Below are 17,967 nucleotides of genomic sequence, written 5' to 3'. Positions count from 1 at the left end.
TCTCAAAAATTAACCCTATGAATATGTCAGTGCCATTAGGACGAAATTATTGTGTCACCAACATTTTAACATTAGACATATAATTTTAACAGCCTCTGTAAACTAATATCCTGGCTTACTCGAGGCTGCCGTTTTCTCTGACAGTTTCAATCAAAATTAGAAATGCTGCTCTGAGACTGACATAACTAATAGTGCTGCATGTTGTGCAGTTAGTTTCCAAAACACGTTATTCATGGTTACATACAATTTTAGACTGATGTGGGCCAAAGCCTAGCATAGCCTGTAATGTTATTATGACGGACACATTTCATGAGTGAGCTTGACTTTATGCATGTTTTCATGTGTTAGAGCCCCGACTAAACTTCGAGAGATGAGGCTTGATGTTGCCATTGTATTCAAGATGGTGGGTCAACATAGCAACTTCCACTAACCAGTTTATAAGACCCCAGTAGCTTCTTGGAAGATGTAATTACACACTAATCAATGTATATTTATGAGTAAAATATTCATTTTTTCTATTACATAAACTAAAAAAAATAACTGACTACACCTTTAAATGTGTTTTTAAGTCTTGTACTTAAATTAAGGGCTGACAAATGTTGGAAAAATTAATGCAAATCCAAAAAGTACTCATTTTGAATCCATGTACTGCGAGGGTCTGTAACTATAAAATTTCTGCACAACTTCATTAAATATACTAAAGATATGGTAGTATATTTATACTAGTATAGTATAATCAAAAAGAAGTTGGACATGCATGCTTAAACAAAAGAAACATAATTTGGTGGACCATGCAAAGAAACAGACATGTGACTGTTTTTACCAACATTTTTTATTATTTCAAATGTAATCAAAACGACAGTAGTTACAGAAATTACAGACAGCTATGATACTTTATGATTTCGAGTCTTATTGTTTGCTATGAAAGTGTCATGATAAGATAAAACCAACATCACAGCTGGAAGAAAACTCCAATTCTTGTATCTGTATGTTGAGCTCCTGGAACATTTGCTGAATCTGTGACTCAGCATCATTTAATCCAACTCATAAGAGAGCAAAGAAAACAGCAGTAACCAATCCAATGACACAACTGTGCTGCGTTTGTTAAAAGTGGGAGTGAAAGCCATTAGTCAGGTCCAGTGAAGCAAGTGAAGACTTTGCTGCTAGAAAGCCCAGTTTCCACTATCAGAGCATTGCCAGAGTGTGATAATTATTGTACTTGTGTGGCAAATGTCCCATAATATTTCACAATCTCATTATTTTACAACACACAGTAGTTGAAATAAGCCGAGGCTGCCTCATTTTAGGACAATGGACTACAGCTTACACCTGTGCCTGCACACATCTTCTCTCATGACATCTTTTTTTTTACTGATCTGACTTGTGTACAATAGTGCTCCTCAAAATATAATAACTGTAATCCTCTAGGATAAATTTTTTTCCATCTGGCAATGCTGCGCGACTGAAGTGTTTTCAGCTTTTGTAAATGTGTTTAGTGCAAACAAATGTGACCTCCGGTCACATTCTCGGACTGCATTTTCACAGCAGTCGTAAAAACACTTGCAGTTTCAGGTGGCACCGTACGATAAGTGGATGATTTGATCACTTTCAAAGAGCATTTCTCCACAGGGATCGATCTACCGGTACTAAAAAACAAAAAATGGACCTGGAGGTGTGGAGAAGCCATTGGCTCACAATTGTTACAGAAATACTGCTGTGATGCATGTCACGAACCACGACCCAGCTGCATAGCTCCACTGACTGAATGACTAGTGTATAGAGTGACAAAGGCTAATATGACTCAGAGCCGTAGACAATATAAAAGGCAGACATAGCTTCTAGCTCTGTAAAGTGACGCCGACTGTACCTTGAACCTATTTTTTTAAAATGTCCTGCAAGTGGAGACTCCTCTGGTTATAAAGAAGTTTATGGGGAAACTACCCTCACCTCCCTTGCTTTGTGACCTCAGTATACAATTTACTTTCAGCTGCTCCCTTACTTACAAGGGGCCGCATGGCCATGTTTAAAGCTCTACACTAAATAAATTAATGACTTTATTTGCTCAGTTGCTAGTTTCAGGTAATAGGACATAAATTCCATGTTGTAAATTATGATCATTTTAAACACAACAAGGAAGGATTATTTAGGATGTCCTCATTGGTTAACAACATAAGGACGTTCCCAGCTGTGGAATTTTTCAGCTCCCGAATAAGGAGTTTGATAACAAGTGGCTAAATTTAGTAGTCATAAAGTTAAAGTCACGTGACCACCACGTAGTTCATATAGTTAAGATTTTATGCCTTGTGTGACTCTTCGAAAATCACATCTTTCTGAACACACTAAAGTAAAGTATTAAACAAGTGTTACTTCCCACAAAACCCCAAGGACAAATCTGGGTGATGATAATTTGGCAGTTTAAACTTTTCTTTGCTTGATAGTGAAAATGACTTTTAAAGTCTTTTAAGTTGAACTTCATCATCGGGCTTGAATTTGCTTGGCCTGATTTTAACAGTTGGAGTCTATTAATCAGAGCCGACGTTCACCTGACATCACTTAACATGGACAGTAGAGTCTTCTTATTTTTTACTTAAATGGGGCCAGAATAACGCTGCATGATTTCTGCTCATGTGGCTTCGCATCAGCTTGATGAATTAGTCCATTGATTGTCTTGTCCAAACTCCTCGGAGAAAAGATTTGCCTCCATGTGAGCGCGTGACTTGAACCGCCCACTCCGTACACGTGCTTGAAACTTGCTTGTAACTAAGACCTTAACTAAACAGAATAATTTAAAAAGATTTTTTAGGAAGTGATTCTGTTCACTTCGCTCACCTAGTGGGACTTTACTGCACTTGAATGTGTTCTTTCCAAGGACACAGGACAACGTGGTGGCAACTTCACCACCTGCGACTTTAGTATTGTTTAAAAAACCCCAATACAACCAATTTCAGAATGACAGGAAAAACTTTGCTAATATAAGTTCAATGAATTAAAATATTCCCAACACACATGTTATAAAATATAAGCGAATGTATTGATTCGAAACAGGCCCCTATGCTTTCCGTGTAGATTAACATGCATTTTAACCAAACAGGCAAAGTACTGGTTCCTCTAAAATGAACAAAGCAACTAAAACCCAAAGGTTTGTTGCCTAAGTGCGCTTACTACTGTTGTAGTTGTATTTTTAGTTGTGTACCTGCTTACACGTTGTGACTATGATGGTACTAGCAGACTGCCTTATTTGTTTGAAGTGAGTGAATGTATAACACTATCTCAGGTATCACTGTGCTGACTGGAGTTGTTGATATATCATATCGATATCGAGCCTAAACTCTTCTTCCAGGACTCGTTTGTTAGCTGATGATGCAAACTTGAAATTAGTAGGTTAGTTAGATAGGCATACTGTTAATTTCTAATGGCTGACATTTTACCTCTTGTAATTCTGGTTATTCATAGAAAGGCTACTAAGAGACACTGGCAGTAGAACTCTTTAAATGTATTGATAATGCAAAGCTTAAGCTTTACTGTGCCTGGAATTGTAATAAGTTACTGGACAGTCGTTGATGGTGGGAAGGATTTAGCAAATGCTAATCAGGGATGTCTAATTTTTATGACATCAAAAATACTTGCACAGTATCACTTTAATCCATAGACTGTACACAAAGGATGGATGTAGCTTCCTGGTTTGAAAAGTGACATCAGTTTGGAGCGAAAACCTGCAACTTCTTTTAATGTCCAGCAGGGGTCGACCCCTCTGCTTGGAAAACAAAACCTTCATGTTTAGAGGTCTACGGGAAACTGCCCTTGGGCGCCGTTGATCTCTTACCTCAAACTTTTTTCTGATCAGTTCATGGCCTTAGCTGATAGTTTCAAATCTTACTGAATATAACATAATTAAGTACTACTGCTGTTCCCTCATTTCCAAGGTAGATCCGCATATTTGATTTGGCCGGATGCTTGTCCTGATGCAACCTTCTCATTTATCCAGGTTTGGGGCCAACGCAAGGAATACAGTAGCTTTTAAACCCTGGAGGTGGATTTAATGGCTCCTCCCCTCTTGAACTGGCTAGTTTTTCATATATAAGGCTTGTTTAATCGCTACACCATGGAGCCACCTGAATAAAGAATGAAATAATATTTCTTTTAAATTGAGGGTTGAGGCATATGATCAGGAATTTGCTAACCAATGAGTGATGTCACAGTAGCTACTTCCATCTTTTGTGTACAGTCTGTGCTTTAACCAACTAAACCTGCATATCCTGCCTAATGAGAGGTATGGAGTCTGTGGGGGGAGGTTGAGGTAAATACATGTGACTGAAATTCTGATTAGTCTTTGGTCTCAATGTCAACAAAGTGTAAATAAAAAGAATTCAGATGATTGGAGTTCTTATGTGTTTTCGCCATAGAAATTAACGGATGTAATATTGCACATTTTATTATTCAGTAAAACTCCAGGATTTTGAGCTCTAGTTTGTTTAAATGAGTCTACAATCATTGGTGTAAAACATGATTTTCTCTTGAAATGAGTGAATTGTTGTGACAGCAATGACTAGAACAATATTCACATTTAAGTAAAAAAGTAGAGAAAAAAAGGCCACTCATAAAAAATAAGAAAAGAAGATTCTCATCACTGCTATACTGCAAATGTTTGCCATGAGTTACCTGAATCTGCAAATGTTTTGGCCTTGGTATATACATTACTACGGTGACATGACAGCTATTAAATGTGGACACAGAACTGGTTACGCTTGGCAACAACTGGAAAATAAACCGACACTGTAAAAATGAATCAACTCTCCAACCAGACCAGTGTGTTTTCTGGCTCACGCAAACTGTATCCAGATACTTCTAAGTAAGATCAATAAGAGCCAGCTCAAATATATGCACCCATATAGCAGGTGGATATCCAATCACTACTGTAAACTGTCTTCTGTATTCACACACGAGAATCACTTACACTCCAGAAAATATATTCACACTCACAAGCGCCTGTCTTGTAATTTTGCATTAGTACCACATGTCGAATGAGAAACAAAAAAGAAGTGCAAACTCTACTCAGGGACGAAATGGCACGGCAGTAAAGAAATCAATGCAAAGGGAAGGATAGTGTCCATCACCCATTAAAAAAAACAACAAAAAAACCCCACCTTACACTTCATTTTCACAAAATGAAACCAGCCCCCAAAAATCACAAACTAATTCAACACCGATGCTGAATGTTCAGAGCTTTACTCCCAGCTGTGATCGATCGAGTTCAGCTCGCGTCATATCACGCAGCCACAGCCTCTCTGTGCAGAGTGCACTGTGGAAAAGTCAATTAAGCCTGCTATGGTATTGAAAAGCAATACCGACGGTCTGTACAGATAAATGCGCCAACCCCTGTGAAAACATAGAGAAAGGAAAAGGAAAAGAAGGAAAAACCTGATGGATATACAAAGGCCTATAATGTGTAACCCCCATGGACGATAAAGTGGACATCTTCGTTCACACACTCTGTATTGATCCTGAAAATATATATTGTATAATTCACCCTGCTCCCCAACCCAACCAGACACACGGCTATCAGTCAAGCTGTAAAGTCCCACCATGGTAACGCGATAGCAGTCGTAAAAACTCTCAACGAATGCAGAGTCGATGACGTCTGCGCTGTTCCCTCCCTCTGCCCCCCGGCAGCTCAGCTCCTTGCTAACGGGAGCTGAACAGTGGGTATGTCTGGGGATAGTCTTCAGGGGTGTCTCACTTTCTCATGTCATCGGTCACTGTATCCAGTCTCATCTAGCGCTCAATGGGCCGATTGTACAGTCTTAACGAGTCATTGTGTACACTGAGCTCCTCCACCGATAAGCGCATCCTGGAGGTTCCAGGTGACAAGTCCCCGTGGAGCAGGAGAGAGGAGGGCTAGCACAGGAGGGAGGCTGCGGAGGGGAGGGAGGGATGTGGATGCCCCCTCCTCCCTCAGCACTGCTCGGACTCGATGAAGCCCTCCTTCTCCTGGCCCACTGGCTCCACCTCCGCGTAGGCTGGGTGACCCGACCCCCTGCGAAACTTCATGGCAGGCCACCTGCTCGGACGTCTCTACAGGAGAGAAGTTAAAGATTGAAGGTCAGAGGCAACAAATGTGGTCAAGGTTAAAGGTTAGAGGTTGCTGTGTAGTGCATTCACCTAAAGCCCTTTTATTTCAGTGTCTAACTTGACATCTATACAGCGTATGGTGCCACACACCTAAGACTAGAGATGGACCGATCCGATATTACGTATCGGTATCGGTCCGATACTGACCCAAATTACTGGATCGGATATCGGCGAGAAATAAAAAATGTAATCCGATCCATTAAATATCAAAAAAGCACCTCACAAAACTTGCTACACGGTGTAACTCGGCTCATAACCTAGCACGTCGCAGCAGTATGCATCACGTGATAGAGCGGCTGTGTGTATTTGTAGCTTCGCTACCAAACCAGCATTTCATCTCCGAGGAAGTGATCCCAGAGAGAAGTAAAGCAAGTGTGTAAGTTCATCTCTGAATGTTTGTAAAGCATTTTAGCGTTAAGCTTAACAACCGATATATGGAGCGACTGCTTCTCTCTCTCTCTCTCCCTCTTCTGCTGCTACTTCAATCGTGAAACTGCTTAATGATCAGCTGATCGGCTTTTCTGTCGCAAGTCCGTCTCTCTTCTTAGTTTTTGGCCCACTTCTCACCAGAAAGAGGAAACCAGCGGTTGAACAACAGCAGCACTATTAAGCTTGATAAGCTGTTGTTAGAATTTATTTAATATTACTTTCTACACCAGGATCTTTTTCTACGTAGCTGGTAACTGTGCAGGGGCGGATCTAGCAAAGTTTAGCCAGGGGGACCGATAGGGCATGAACAGGGAAAAGGGGGCACAAAGACATACTTTTCTTTCTTATTCTCATTTAAAATGTCTAGCTTTTAATAAATAATTATCTGAATCTTACACCCAAAGTTTTAATCTGATGTAAAATATATAGTGGTCCATTACTGTATATAGTAACTGTTAAGTGTAATATACCCTAGTAAGCTATACTACTTTTTCCTTTTGGAAGGTACCATCTGTGCAGTCTGCAGTTCTGTTGAAGAAAGATGTTGAATCTATTTAATTATTCTTGAAAAATAATTTATTTCTGTGCATTTTCCCCCCTGCATCAAATTAAATTTGATTACATCGATTAAGCATCATGAGGTGGAGGGTGGTTCCCTATTTTCTTTTGCTGGGAGTTTGCAACCCTATTAGTTAGGTTGCTTAATATTTCTACTAAGTACTCTTTAAAATACCAGAATAGGGAGGATGGTGCAGGTTTAAGTTTATTAGATTGATTGGTTTTGCTGAACTATGAAATATTTTGGGCGCAGTGTATTTTTTACATACAGGTATAACAGAATAGCTTTAGTGTTGTTATTTATTTAAACTTGAGTGTAAACTTATACAAAATGCAGCAAGATATTAAAAAAACGTTTTATTGATTAAAAAATACACTATATCGGATTCATATCGGTATCTGCAGATATCCAAATTTATGATATCGGTATCGGTATCGGACATAAAAAAGTGGTATCGTGCCATCTCTACCTAAGACCCCATTGGTCGCTAGCATATTTCCATAGTTACCTGTAGTTTGCATGAAAGATGGTGACTTACTTGTCACCTAACAGTGGAGAGGCAGTAAAAATTGAAAGAGTGCAACACAAACCAGAAATGGATATTGTTTGCTTTCAAAGTAAAATCAACTTTAACTTTGAAAGAAAGTATTTCCGGTTTGCTTACTGTTTGCAGCCATTAGGTGTCATACAAACCATGGCCATCAATGGTCATCTGCTTGGAACCGGTGCAGCACTATATACATCTTTGTGACTAATTTCACCTTTGTGAGTGACGCTAGCCTCCAGAAACCACTCACCAACCAGTCACTGAATGCACACTAGCAAAACATATATTACACTTCACTTTCAAATGATGGCTGTCTGCATTTTTCAGAAATTAGATATATTCAGCTTATTGAGAACACCTATGAATGTTAACCGGTTTGATTCTCATAAGAATGAATAAACTTCTCCGTAGCAAAAAACCCCGATATTAAATATAACACAGGAAAATATGATAAGTAATTTTATGTCAAGGTGTAAGACTGACAATCAGCCCTCTGATGTCAGAAACAGATGAACTTTCTTTCCCGCTGGGGTCGCTGCTCACCTCAATAAGGAAGAGGCTGGCTGCAGAGGTCGGGTGATGGTAGATGTAGACTGTGATCAGCACGCCTGCAATCATGATAAGCATCACCAGCAAGATGCCCAGGATCAAACCAGTGTGAAGAGGATGAGTGCCTTTCACCCTGTCTACAGCACTGTCAGCTGGCATCACTGGAAAACACAACAAGAAGCCATTATGTTGTCACACACGCATTCTGTTTGCTATTTCAGATTGTTAAGCACCGCTGGTTTAATTATCACTTTGTGCCACATGCTTATAGCAAGTGTTATATTTTCTCTGGTTTCGTTGCAGTTTTGTTGTCGACCAGCAGGGGACACTCATTATTCATCAATACGCTCCTTTCCTGCTTGTGCCGATATGTTTAAGTTCAGCTTTCGCTCTGTGTCACCATACTAGGAAAAAAAATTTTCATTTTAAAACCTAACAAATGCACCGCTCTCATTCAGCCATGCACGTCTGATTCATTTTCAGTGACTCTAAAAGTATTTGTTGAATGGTTAAAGGACATTTCTTTCACTTGGAGAACAAATTCAAGGTTCACTGTGCAACTGGCTCTTTAGTAGTCTCTGGCACAATTGTTCTGAAGGCTTTTTAGGCATTCAAGAGCAGTTCTCGTCTCCCATAAGTGCGAGTAAGAGTTAATCCCACACCAAGGTTAGCAGTGTTTGGTCCTGATGGGAGGAGGAGGAAGGTCTATAGCTGCTGATAAAGTCCTATTATAGCCTTAAGTCGTGGCACTGCAACCCGAAGAGGCTGTAAGTAGTGACTACATAAGAGATCGGTCCTTCAGCCGGTCTTGGAAGTCAGCGCTAGTCTATAAAGCACTTCATCAGATTTATATTTGAACCTCAAAGTCGACCCAGCAGGTGTTTTGAGAGTTCTTTTGAAGATGATCACAGTAGCCTGTAAACCTACTAGGAAATCTCAGTTTTCATCTTTGGGGGCACAATTTCACAAAACACACACACAGACAAAAATACAAAAACTAAGAGAACTTCCTCTGCGATTTGTCAGAGGGAAGAATACACATAATAATGACAGAAAATACAAACAGTGTCCCAGCAGAGAACATAACCCAGCAAGGATTCTGCCTTCATGTTGTACCTCATCTCACACAGATTTATAGCAGGTTCAGGCCACGTGTACTCACAAAGCTTTTTTTCTCCTTCTGTGCCACCCTGGCAACATCTCCAGGGCTCCTCCCCGGCTTTAATTAGCAGCAATACCCACCACTCGGCCTGTCAGCCAAGCAGCCTCTCCCCTGGCTCTCTGCCTCATTGATTTCCGGCGTACTCGGGTTGTAATCAAATCTGTGCAATGTGTGTGGGAATTCACTGTTAATGTGTTTGTCTGTGTAGACATTATGTGCCCACCATAACTGGGAATGAAAAATAAAAACAACAAACGGATAATTTGCTGTGCTGAAACAAAACAACTGATGGCCGGCAATGCTGACAACCCAACTGTGTCCATTGTTTGTCAATCAACTATGAAGGCAGTGAGTCGGGATTCTTGCTTGACATCCTTGCTTTTGCGTTTAATGTAGTAAACACATGATCTGAGTATGCTCTGTTTTTCTCAGAGACAAGACACTTTCCCATGCGTTTGTCTGCTGGAGCTGCACAGAGCCATCTCCTGCTTCAGCTGGAAGTCCAAACGATGCGACAAGCTGTTAGTTGGGGGTGTTGGAAGGTTAGCGAGGGGCATGTGGCTAAGCGGAGATGTAGGCATAATGAGAAATCAAAAGCCTAGCAGCTAAAAACCAGCAGAATGCAAGCAGAGAGTGTCTGACCCCTGGAGGAGCACAGCGCTCTGGCACAGAGAGTTTCCTCTGGACTCTTCTGAGTCTAAGACAATAAGACAGCAGCGAAGGCCTCAAAATATCACATACACTGGGTGATAGTGGTCTGGTGAAACAAGCAAAATTTTCTGTGTGATTTCCAGACTCATGTGCAGCCATGTGGCCAATAACAGATGTATTATGTGAAAAGTGGAGCTGGACAAGACTTTAAAGACTGTGGAAAAACTGTGGAAACATGCAAAAAAACCCACATTTATATGTTTTACTGAGGCAAAAACTGTAGTCATACTTAAACACCTTAATAGTGCACAACCGACATAATCAAAGCACCTAAAGCATTGCCTTGATGCATGCTCAATCATCCAGGTAGGTAAATCCCAAAAGGTTGATTCTGTTTACCTGGACATCCAGATGCGTCAAGATTTCAATGAAACGTTTCTCCCATTGAAAACACTACGCCCAGAGGAACAAAATCAACCTTTTGGGGCACATTAAGTATTTTTTCATAACTGTTTTCAGAATCATACACATTAAAATGAATTTACTGGACCATAAACTGTTGATGATTTTAATTACCTCTATAATGCCAGACAGCTTGATCTATTCCATACTTTGAAACTGTTTGCTCAAAGTATGTATATACAGATGAAAGTGTTGGCTAACCTACCAATAAACAGCTGAAGTAGCTAGCTAAAACTGAGAATAAAAACTTGGAAATCACTGGCTAGCTGTTAAAATAATTATCTGGCAGTCTGGGAAACAGTTTCTATTGATCACTAATACATGGAGAGTATTATGAAGTAGGAACTAAAAGAGGACAAATTTCTTAAAGCCGTAACTGTAACCACAACTGCTAATGATAAGCTGAAAATAGTACTTTTCCAGGCTCAAATGAACATCTTTAAGGATGAGAGGTGGTGCTGGCGGAGGAGTCTTTGAGCCTGTCTGACTGGATACTTTGCTGGGAGTATGAAATGACGACTGGGAACCAGTGCTGTCTATAAAACAACCACAAAATATCAAGTTTGCAAAAAAAGAATTCTTAAATGTTCTTATTTTTTTATCACAAAAAGAGCTTACATTGGTGTAACTTCAGTTATAGAAATACTTCAGTTTACTGACACCAGAGCCAGCATGGCTTAAAATACACAAGTATTTTATATAATATGAAAATATAGTATATGAATACTGTAATGGTGGGAGTATTTAACACTGCAGCACAATACAGTTGGATAGGGACAAAGTGGTAGGTGTACAGCACATCGAATTCATTCCTCATTAGCTTTGTCCTTATGACTGCTAGGTCCTAAGCACTAATGGACGACAGAGCTCTTAGACAGCAATAAAATACATTAGAGATTTTGAGAGAGGACAAATGAGACCAGAGGAAACCAAGCCAATCTGTTCACTTTCAGCTCCACATTAGTGCCACGGTTGGCGCAGGGGAGTACAACTGTTCTCTCACTTGGCTAATGGGTTTCAGGAAACCAACAACACAAACTGAGCAGACCTATAATTCAGCCTTTTTATAAATAGGAGTCGGGGAGAAGTAGCGCTGAGAAGCAGCTCCTGAAAAAAGGGCGTCTCACTCCTGTTGTTTCTTATCTTGGCTCTTATTGGAGCTGTAATCACCTCAGCATTTCCTGTCACCGTCAAGGTCAGACCAAACCTGGCTGTGATGTGAGTTAAACATGCTAGATCACCCAGACAAACTGACAGGAAGCAGGCTGATTAAATACAACTTCATAAACACCCACTTGTTACAATAGCAATACAATTAATACAGAGGAAAAGTCAATATAATTTCTCGCTTTTTATGTTTCAGTCCTTTCCTCACAATTTAGCTTCACCTTGAATAACACCATTGCCAGGTATGCGACGATAAAGGGTAGATGCATGAAAAATATGCAAAGAGATATCATCGCAGCACCAGGCGCCAGCACAAGAGTGCTCAAGTGATGGGAAACATGCAGCGTTTGTGTAATGAAAGTGTGATAGAAGCCGTGGATTTCCATTTTCTTTCGAGCAGGAAATGAAACATTTGAGAGGCTATCTCCGAAAACTGATGGAGTTCAAAGTCATTTCAGGAGTTTGGATGGTTTTGAATCCCCGAAAGTCTAATTGGAATGTTTTGAGTTTGCTTGTACTACTATAAATGTTCATGGTTTATGTACATTTTATGCTGAAAGGGCATTGTTCTCATGTTTTTATCTCATATCATTAGAACATTTTACACAGGATCAGAAAATTCTGCTTTAGCAGTCAGTAGACGTCACTGTTTACAAAAAGCAGCTAGACTTATAATACTGTGGCTCTAAGACAATAATGACGGTGAATTAACTTTAACATCATAACTCCTCACTTGATAAAACAGCAGCTGGAAGTTATGAATAATCCTATTTCTTAGTATTTATGAGACAATATTAGCAAATGAATAGCCAAACAGGAAATCACATGAGTCACTTGTGCTGTTGCACTGATGCATGTAGGTGGCAGCAGTGAACAACAGCTGCGACTGTAAAATTAATGCATATCAACTCGCTATTGCATAAAAGTCCAAGTCATCATAAGTCCACCACCATGCTTGACAGTTGGTTTGAGGCGTTAATGCTGATGGGGTGTGTCTTGCTAAACATGGTGCTGTGTTTTATGGTCAGACATCTCAACTTTGGTCCAAAAGACATTGTTAAACAAGTCTTGTGATTTGCAAACTTAAGCTTTGCTGCCATGTTCGTTTTAGAGAGAAGAGGCTTTCTCCTGGCAACCCTTCCAAACAAGCAATTTTTATTCCTAATTGTACAGTCATGAACTTAAACCCTGTAGTCTGAGGCTTTGGGTTTTTTGCAGTGTCTTGACGTTGCTGGAACGTCCACTTGTGGGAAGATTGGCAGCTGCCTTGAAGGTTTTCCACTTGTGAATAATCTTGTTTGGAAATTGCCTTTTAACTGTCACAGATTAACAGGCAGCAGCAATTGCTTAGTTAAGATCATTTCTGACGTCTTTCCTTCTTGGCACTGTGTTACCACTCACCTGAATGCTCCAGACCAGCAAACTGACGAAGCAATACATTTTTCACACATTTCTCCTGCATTTTGGCCTAAATTTTGTTAAATAAATAATGACAGTGTGATGTTTTGAATCTCCCCTTAAAATTAATAGTGGCTCAACTTTCTTTTTCATACGATGCTAACTAAATCCAACTGGGCCAAAGGGCTTACTGCCTCTATTCTCTGTTGCTTTTACTCGCATTGGTCCAGACACCATAATTGATCGCTGGGACCCACAGAGGACAGTAAAGCATTACAGTCAGCTGCTGGATAAAGTTTATCAACTGACTGAGCCACATGTCCCCCAAAAGATAAAAAAGCAATCAGGGACAGATGCCTCAGCGGTAAAGTCAAACCAGGAGACAGAGAAACAAACAATAATAAAAACAACAGGAAGCAGCAGCAGCTTAACCTCAACAGTTATTGGATGGCACAGAAGGGAAAGTCGGGGACCTACCCTGGTTGTCTCTGAGATGCAGAGCGATCTTGGTGTCATCTGTGAGGAGACAAAAACAGAAAGAACCACGAGCATCAGACACAATGATCAATATTTCTCTTTGTTGTTTGTTTCTGACAACATAAACAACTAACTGATGGTCCCAAATGAGCCGAAGCTTCTTTCACTATATTTAACATCCTATTAAAAATGAATGCTGTGAATATAATGGTTTAGCATTCCCAATTCGGCACATAAAAGCAGTCTGGGGTTAACTATACATGTGAAATATGGAAATGTAGCATGACCCAGTTCTCCTCGAAGGGTAGCAGCCATTTACACACACCATAGGATTCACATCACGCAAATTTAACCCACACATCACACAGATGCATTTCACCGGATGATTTAATTCGAAAGGATTTCAGTTTTTAAAAAGAGCAAAGCAAGTGCATTTTAGCGACTGAAATGAATCATTAAAAGATATTGTTCTCTAAGTGGCTGCACGTCGCGCAGCAGAGTTAGGGTTGTGAATTTGATATTACTGTTTCTGTACGAGGAAGCCAACAAAGCAATTACCTGCTCTTCTTTCACAGAAATGTCTATTTAGGTGAAGGCGTACAGAGTATAAATGACCCGGAAGCACTTAAAATTAAAAAGCGTTGTTTTTTGTAATCTATTCTCATGTATACATGCTGCACATTTGCCCAGAGAATATTAAAATCTTTTAATTGGTCCTAATTTCCCCGTCTTCTTACTCCACAGTTTATTTTGGTAGCTAGATTTTAGTTTTACTTCCTGTATTCGTCCTTTTGTTTTTGCTGCCCGGATTACTTTCCCCTGTGTTCGAAGTCATTTTGATAAAACATTAAAGTCTATGGAAAAAAGGAGAAAGCTAGCAGACACATCTTTTTATAGAATAGGGGACAAACTCATTTAATGTTAAATACAGTACAGCTGAATGTGAGCAGAGTGAGAGACGAGACGTTTCCATCTCTTACACCCAAACAAGCCTCCACCCACGCAGACACATTCATCCTCTCCAGTCTGTTTTTTACCTCCTTCGCTCTTATGTCAACCTGCAGCTTTTGCATGAGCCACCAAGCCTGTAATCTAAGCTGACCTTTGACCCCTGCAGCTGACAAGTGAGGGGATAGCTGGCAAAACTGATCCACTGTCAGACCGTGGGTGATCACAAATGTAAACACCGCAGCACGACCTCCTGAACTCACGGATACTAACACATACACAGGCCGTGCATTTTACTCCTCATGCTGTCTGCGAGGCCTCTCACCACGCCCCGGTTTGATCTGTGGGACAACTTGTTGTGTTTTGCCTCACAGCGAGGCGTTTTTCCCATTCCCTTCGTGAACTCACCGCATCTATCCTCATCACAGCAGCGCGTCGAGCACCCCGACCGCGATGGCCCGGACATTTAAACTCAGCCCCCACGAGATGATTAATGGGTGTGCGATGGAAAAGGTAGGCCACTGCCGGAGTTAGCCATGAAAGAAATGCTTCTTTTTTGGGGGGGAATACAAAATAAAAAGATAACCCAGACTTGAATGTAGAAAGTTCAATAAAAAATTAAAAAGGAGGACAAATGAGATCGAGACGTAGAGCACAGAAACACTGCAGACATGCACTGGAAAGTCTTTTTAGACTAACTACACTTTTGGGGACCATTTTTAAGATTTAGCTGTTAGAAAACAAAAATTTTAAACTCAGTTGAAGCTCGTCCAGAAGCACAAAATAAAAGAGATGAACAGAACGAGAACAGCACAGACAAAAACAAATCGACAAGAATTTGCTGCAGGAAGCTGGAGACTTTCAAGACCCTTCGAGGGTTTCACTGTAAAGGAGTAATAACCCACAAGAACATGATTAGCTTTAATCTTAGACTTTAAAGTCAGAACATCTGAGGTCAAACAAAGCCCTGACCTCGCGTGAGCCAAAAGAAGAGACTGGGAAAGATTGTTTTGCTGTGTTTACTGAGCCACACCATTAACTAAAAAACTTCCAGAGAGCCCTAATTACACCTTTTTTCCATCGAGTCCCGTCAGGCGATGCAGATCATTTAAACTCCGTCCTGTTCAAATCATATTCCTATGTGTTTACTTTCTAAAAGCTATGGAAAAATAACACAAATGAACAAAGACACTCTAGTTTATCATGAGCCTATGAGCGACACACCATCCTGATGACTTAAATTCCTCCAAATAGCCACAAAAATGCGTTTTGCACAACACAGAGTAGTGTTTACTAAAACCTACAATTCCCAGCTATTTCAGGAAATTACTGAGCCACTTGAACAAGTAAACATCAAATTTTTGGCCTGGTCTTTTAAGTACAGACAAATGGGGTTGAGTACTGGCATGTTGTTAGTTATTACTCCAGCACGTTTATAATTTTTTTACCCACATTAATTAATTAATGAGTACAAGGTACGATTTTTAATTGAATAAAGATAGAGCTCCCAAAAATATCACATGGAAGCAAGATAACTGAAAAAACCACCACACAATGTACCAGCTGTTTTTAGTGTTGATTATAAATGAGACCTCGTGTCTCAATGAGATTTACCTGTATGAAAAATATAATAAAATAAACAGTGTTTTTATACGGTGACATACATAGAGACAAGGGTAGGTGGGCCTTTCCTATCATTTTGATTCACTTACGATTCACATCTGGAGCTGATTAAGATAAACTGGCTGTTTACTGAAATAAAATGTTTAAAGGCCATATACAAAGGGAAACGAACCGAAAATTGGCATGATAAATTCAACCACTCGTCGTAACCCTGGCATCTCTGGAGGCGAAGAAATGGGAGTAAACAAACTCCAGAGGACACCTTGGCCGTTTTCCTATCATCAGCAAAAGACTGCTGTCTGCTGCCGCCACAGAGATTTGCATTAGATAACTCGGAGATTATGCGGTCTGGATTCATCTCCCTGCACTGAATCATGTGCTCAATACTTTGCGGTGCAATATTAAAGGAACGTGACTTTCTCGACCTTTGCACAAGTTGAGGAAATGTGTATGATGCAACGATCCATAGCGACCGTTTGTTCATACCGTCTTCACGAAAGGAGGCACAACACACCTGTGTTTTGATCAAAGGTGTGTGCTACGAAGCAACGCTAACGGGTTAGTGATCTTTAAGTCAGAGTTTTAGTATCGCGAAGGCGGCTCTCTTTTTAACCTGGTTAAATCAACACGGTAACCTGATCTGGAACTGGTTATCTTCTGGTATGTTCGGAAAAGTTCTGGAAGCCAAAATGTCCTCTATGTATAAAAGACATTTTTGGTTAATTCAGAGAAAATGCTCTATATTTTTTATATTGAATTTCTCTTGTGTCACACCAGTCCTCTGCATGTCCTCCTTTACGACATCCATGAATCTTCTCTGTGGTCTTCCTCTTCCTCACACCTGGCAGTTCTATCTTTAACGTCCTTTGTCCAGTATATCCACTATCTCTCCTCTGCACGCGTCCAAACCATCTCAGCCTGAGCTGTCCCTCTGATATACTCATGTTAAGCCTTCAAAAAGGAAAATTAGTCTTTAGAGTCAAACAGCAAAACGCCTCATAAATAACCTGAAAAATGACTGAAAAGAACAACAGAGGGATGAGAATATTTTTAAGTGTCAACAGATCTGTCACATTCTTAGGCATGAAAGACCGAGACTGAGCTAGCAATGTGAGATGATCCCAGGTCTGTGTGGGTGCTTCCATTTTCGACTGGTGGGATTTGTCCTAATTCGATCTGCTTCTTTAAAGTTGGTACAAGAACAGCGCTCCGCTGCTTGTCATCTGGAACATTTTTTTTTGTTTAAGTAGAGAGCTGCAGCACATATTCATGTATTCTTTAAACAAAATGTGTGTCTTGTGCATGTTGCAAAACAGGAAATGCATCAATAACAATAAAGAGCAGCTCCAGAGCATGCACTTCATTTAACATCTCGCCAGAATGGAGCATCGATCACAACACAATATGCTCTGTGGCCGTGATCCAACACTTCTCTTCTACTTTACCTTCAGTGGGGACGCTGGTGGGGGGGTGGGAGGTGGAGGGTGTTTCCCTGCCCGCAGTGGCCTCCTTCCCCTTGGGTGTTGTTTTGGCAGCAACCGTGGTGGTGAAAGGGTAAAGGTACGTAGTGTCTGCGATGTCACACATCTTGTCCTTGGTCTGAAAGATGAGACATTTTGTTATGTTTCTGATACAGATTTTGATGTTTCACCATCCTGAACTGTCGAAATCACTATCAGGTATGATGATGTAATGGCTGCTTATTGTGACACTCACCTCATCTGGGCAGCTACTGTCCATCCAGTCCTGGTGATGGCGGTCAAAGCCAGTGGAACATCTGAGAGCAGAGGAAACAGCACATATGTCAGTCTAATAAAGGTGGAAGTGGAGTGGGATTATAGTGTATGTATATAGTGTAACCAAAGT

The 17,967-nt window shown here is 40.4% G+C and overlaps 1 protein-coding gene across 1 annotated transcript in view; it reads right to left on the bottom strand.

Annotated features, from left to right (window-relative positions):
* Positions 1-814: 814 nt before the first annotated feature.
* Positions 815-17,967, bottom strand: part of plxdc2b (plexin domain containing 2b) — a 108,761-nt gene continuing 91,608 nt past the window's right edge. Inside the window, exons 10-14 of the mRNA XM_084939492.1 lie at positions 17,818-17,878; positions 17,547-17,700; positions 13,531-13,569; positions 8,208-8,374; positions 815-6,072 (exon numbers count right to left, since the gene is read on the bottom strand). Coding sequence (XP_084795618.1) covers positions 5,953-6,072; positions 8,208-8,374; positions 13,531-13,569; positions 17,547-17,700; positions 17,818-17,878 — 541 coding nt within the window. The 3' untranslated portion in view covers positions 815-5,952. The remainder of the gene's footprint in view (positions 6,073-8,207; positions 8,375-13,530; positions 13,570-17,546; positions 17,701-17,817; positions 17,879-17,967) is intronic.

This window comes from Perissodus microlepis, chromosome 9 (assembly GCF_051167445.1).
Source record: "Perissodus microlepis isolate ML-2025 ecotype Zambia chromosome 9, ASM5116744v1, whole genome shotgun sequence".
Taxonomy (NCBI): Eukaryota; Metazoa; Chordata; class Actinopteri; order Cichliformes; family Cichlidae; genus Perissodus; species Perissodus microlepis.
Note: the sequence above shows the minus strand (reverse complement) of the source record. Positions and strands in the feature narration are given on the sequence as shown.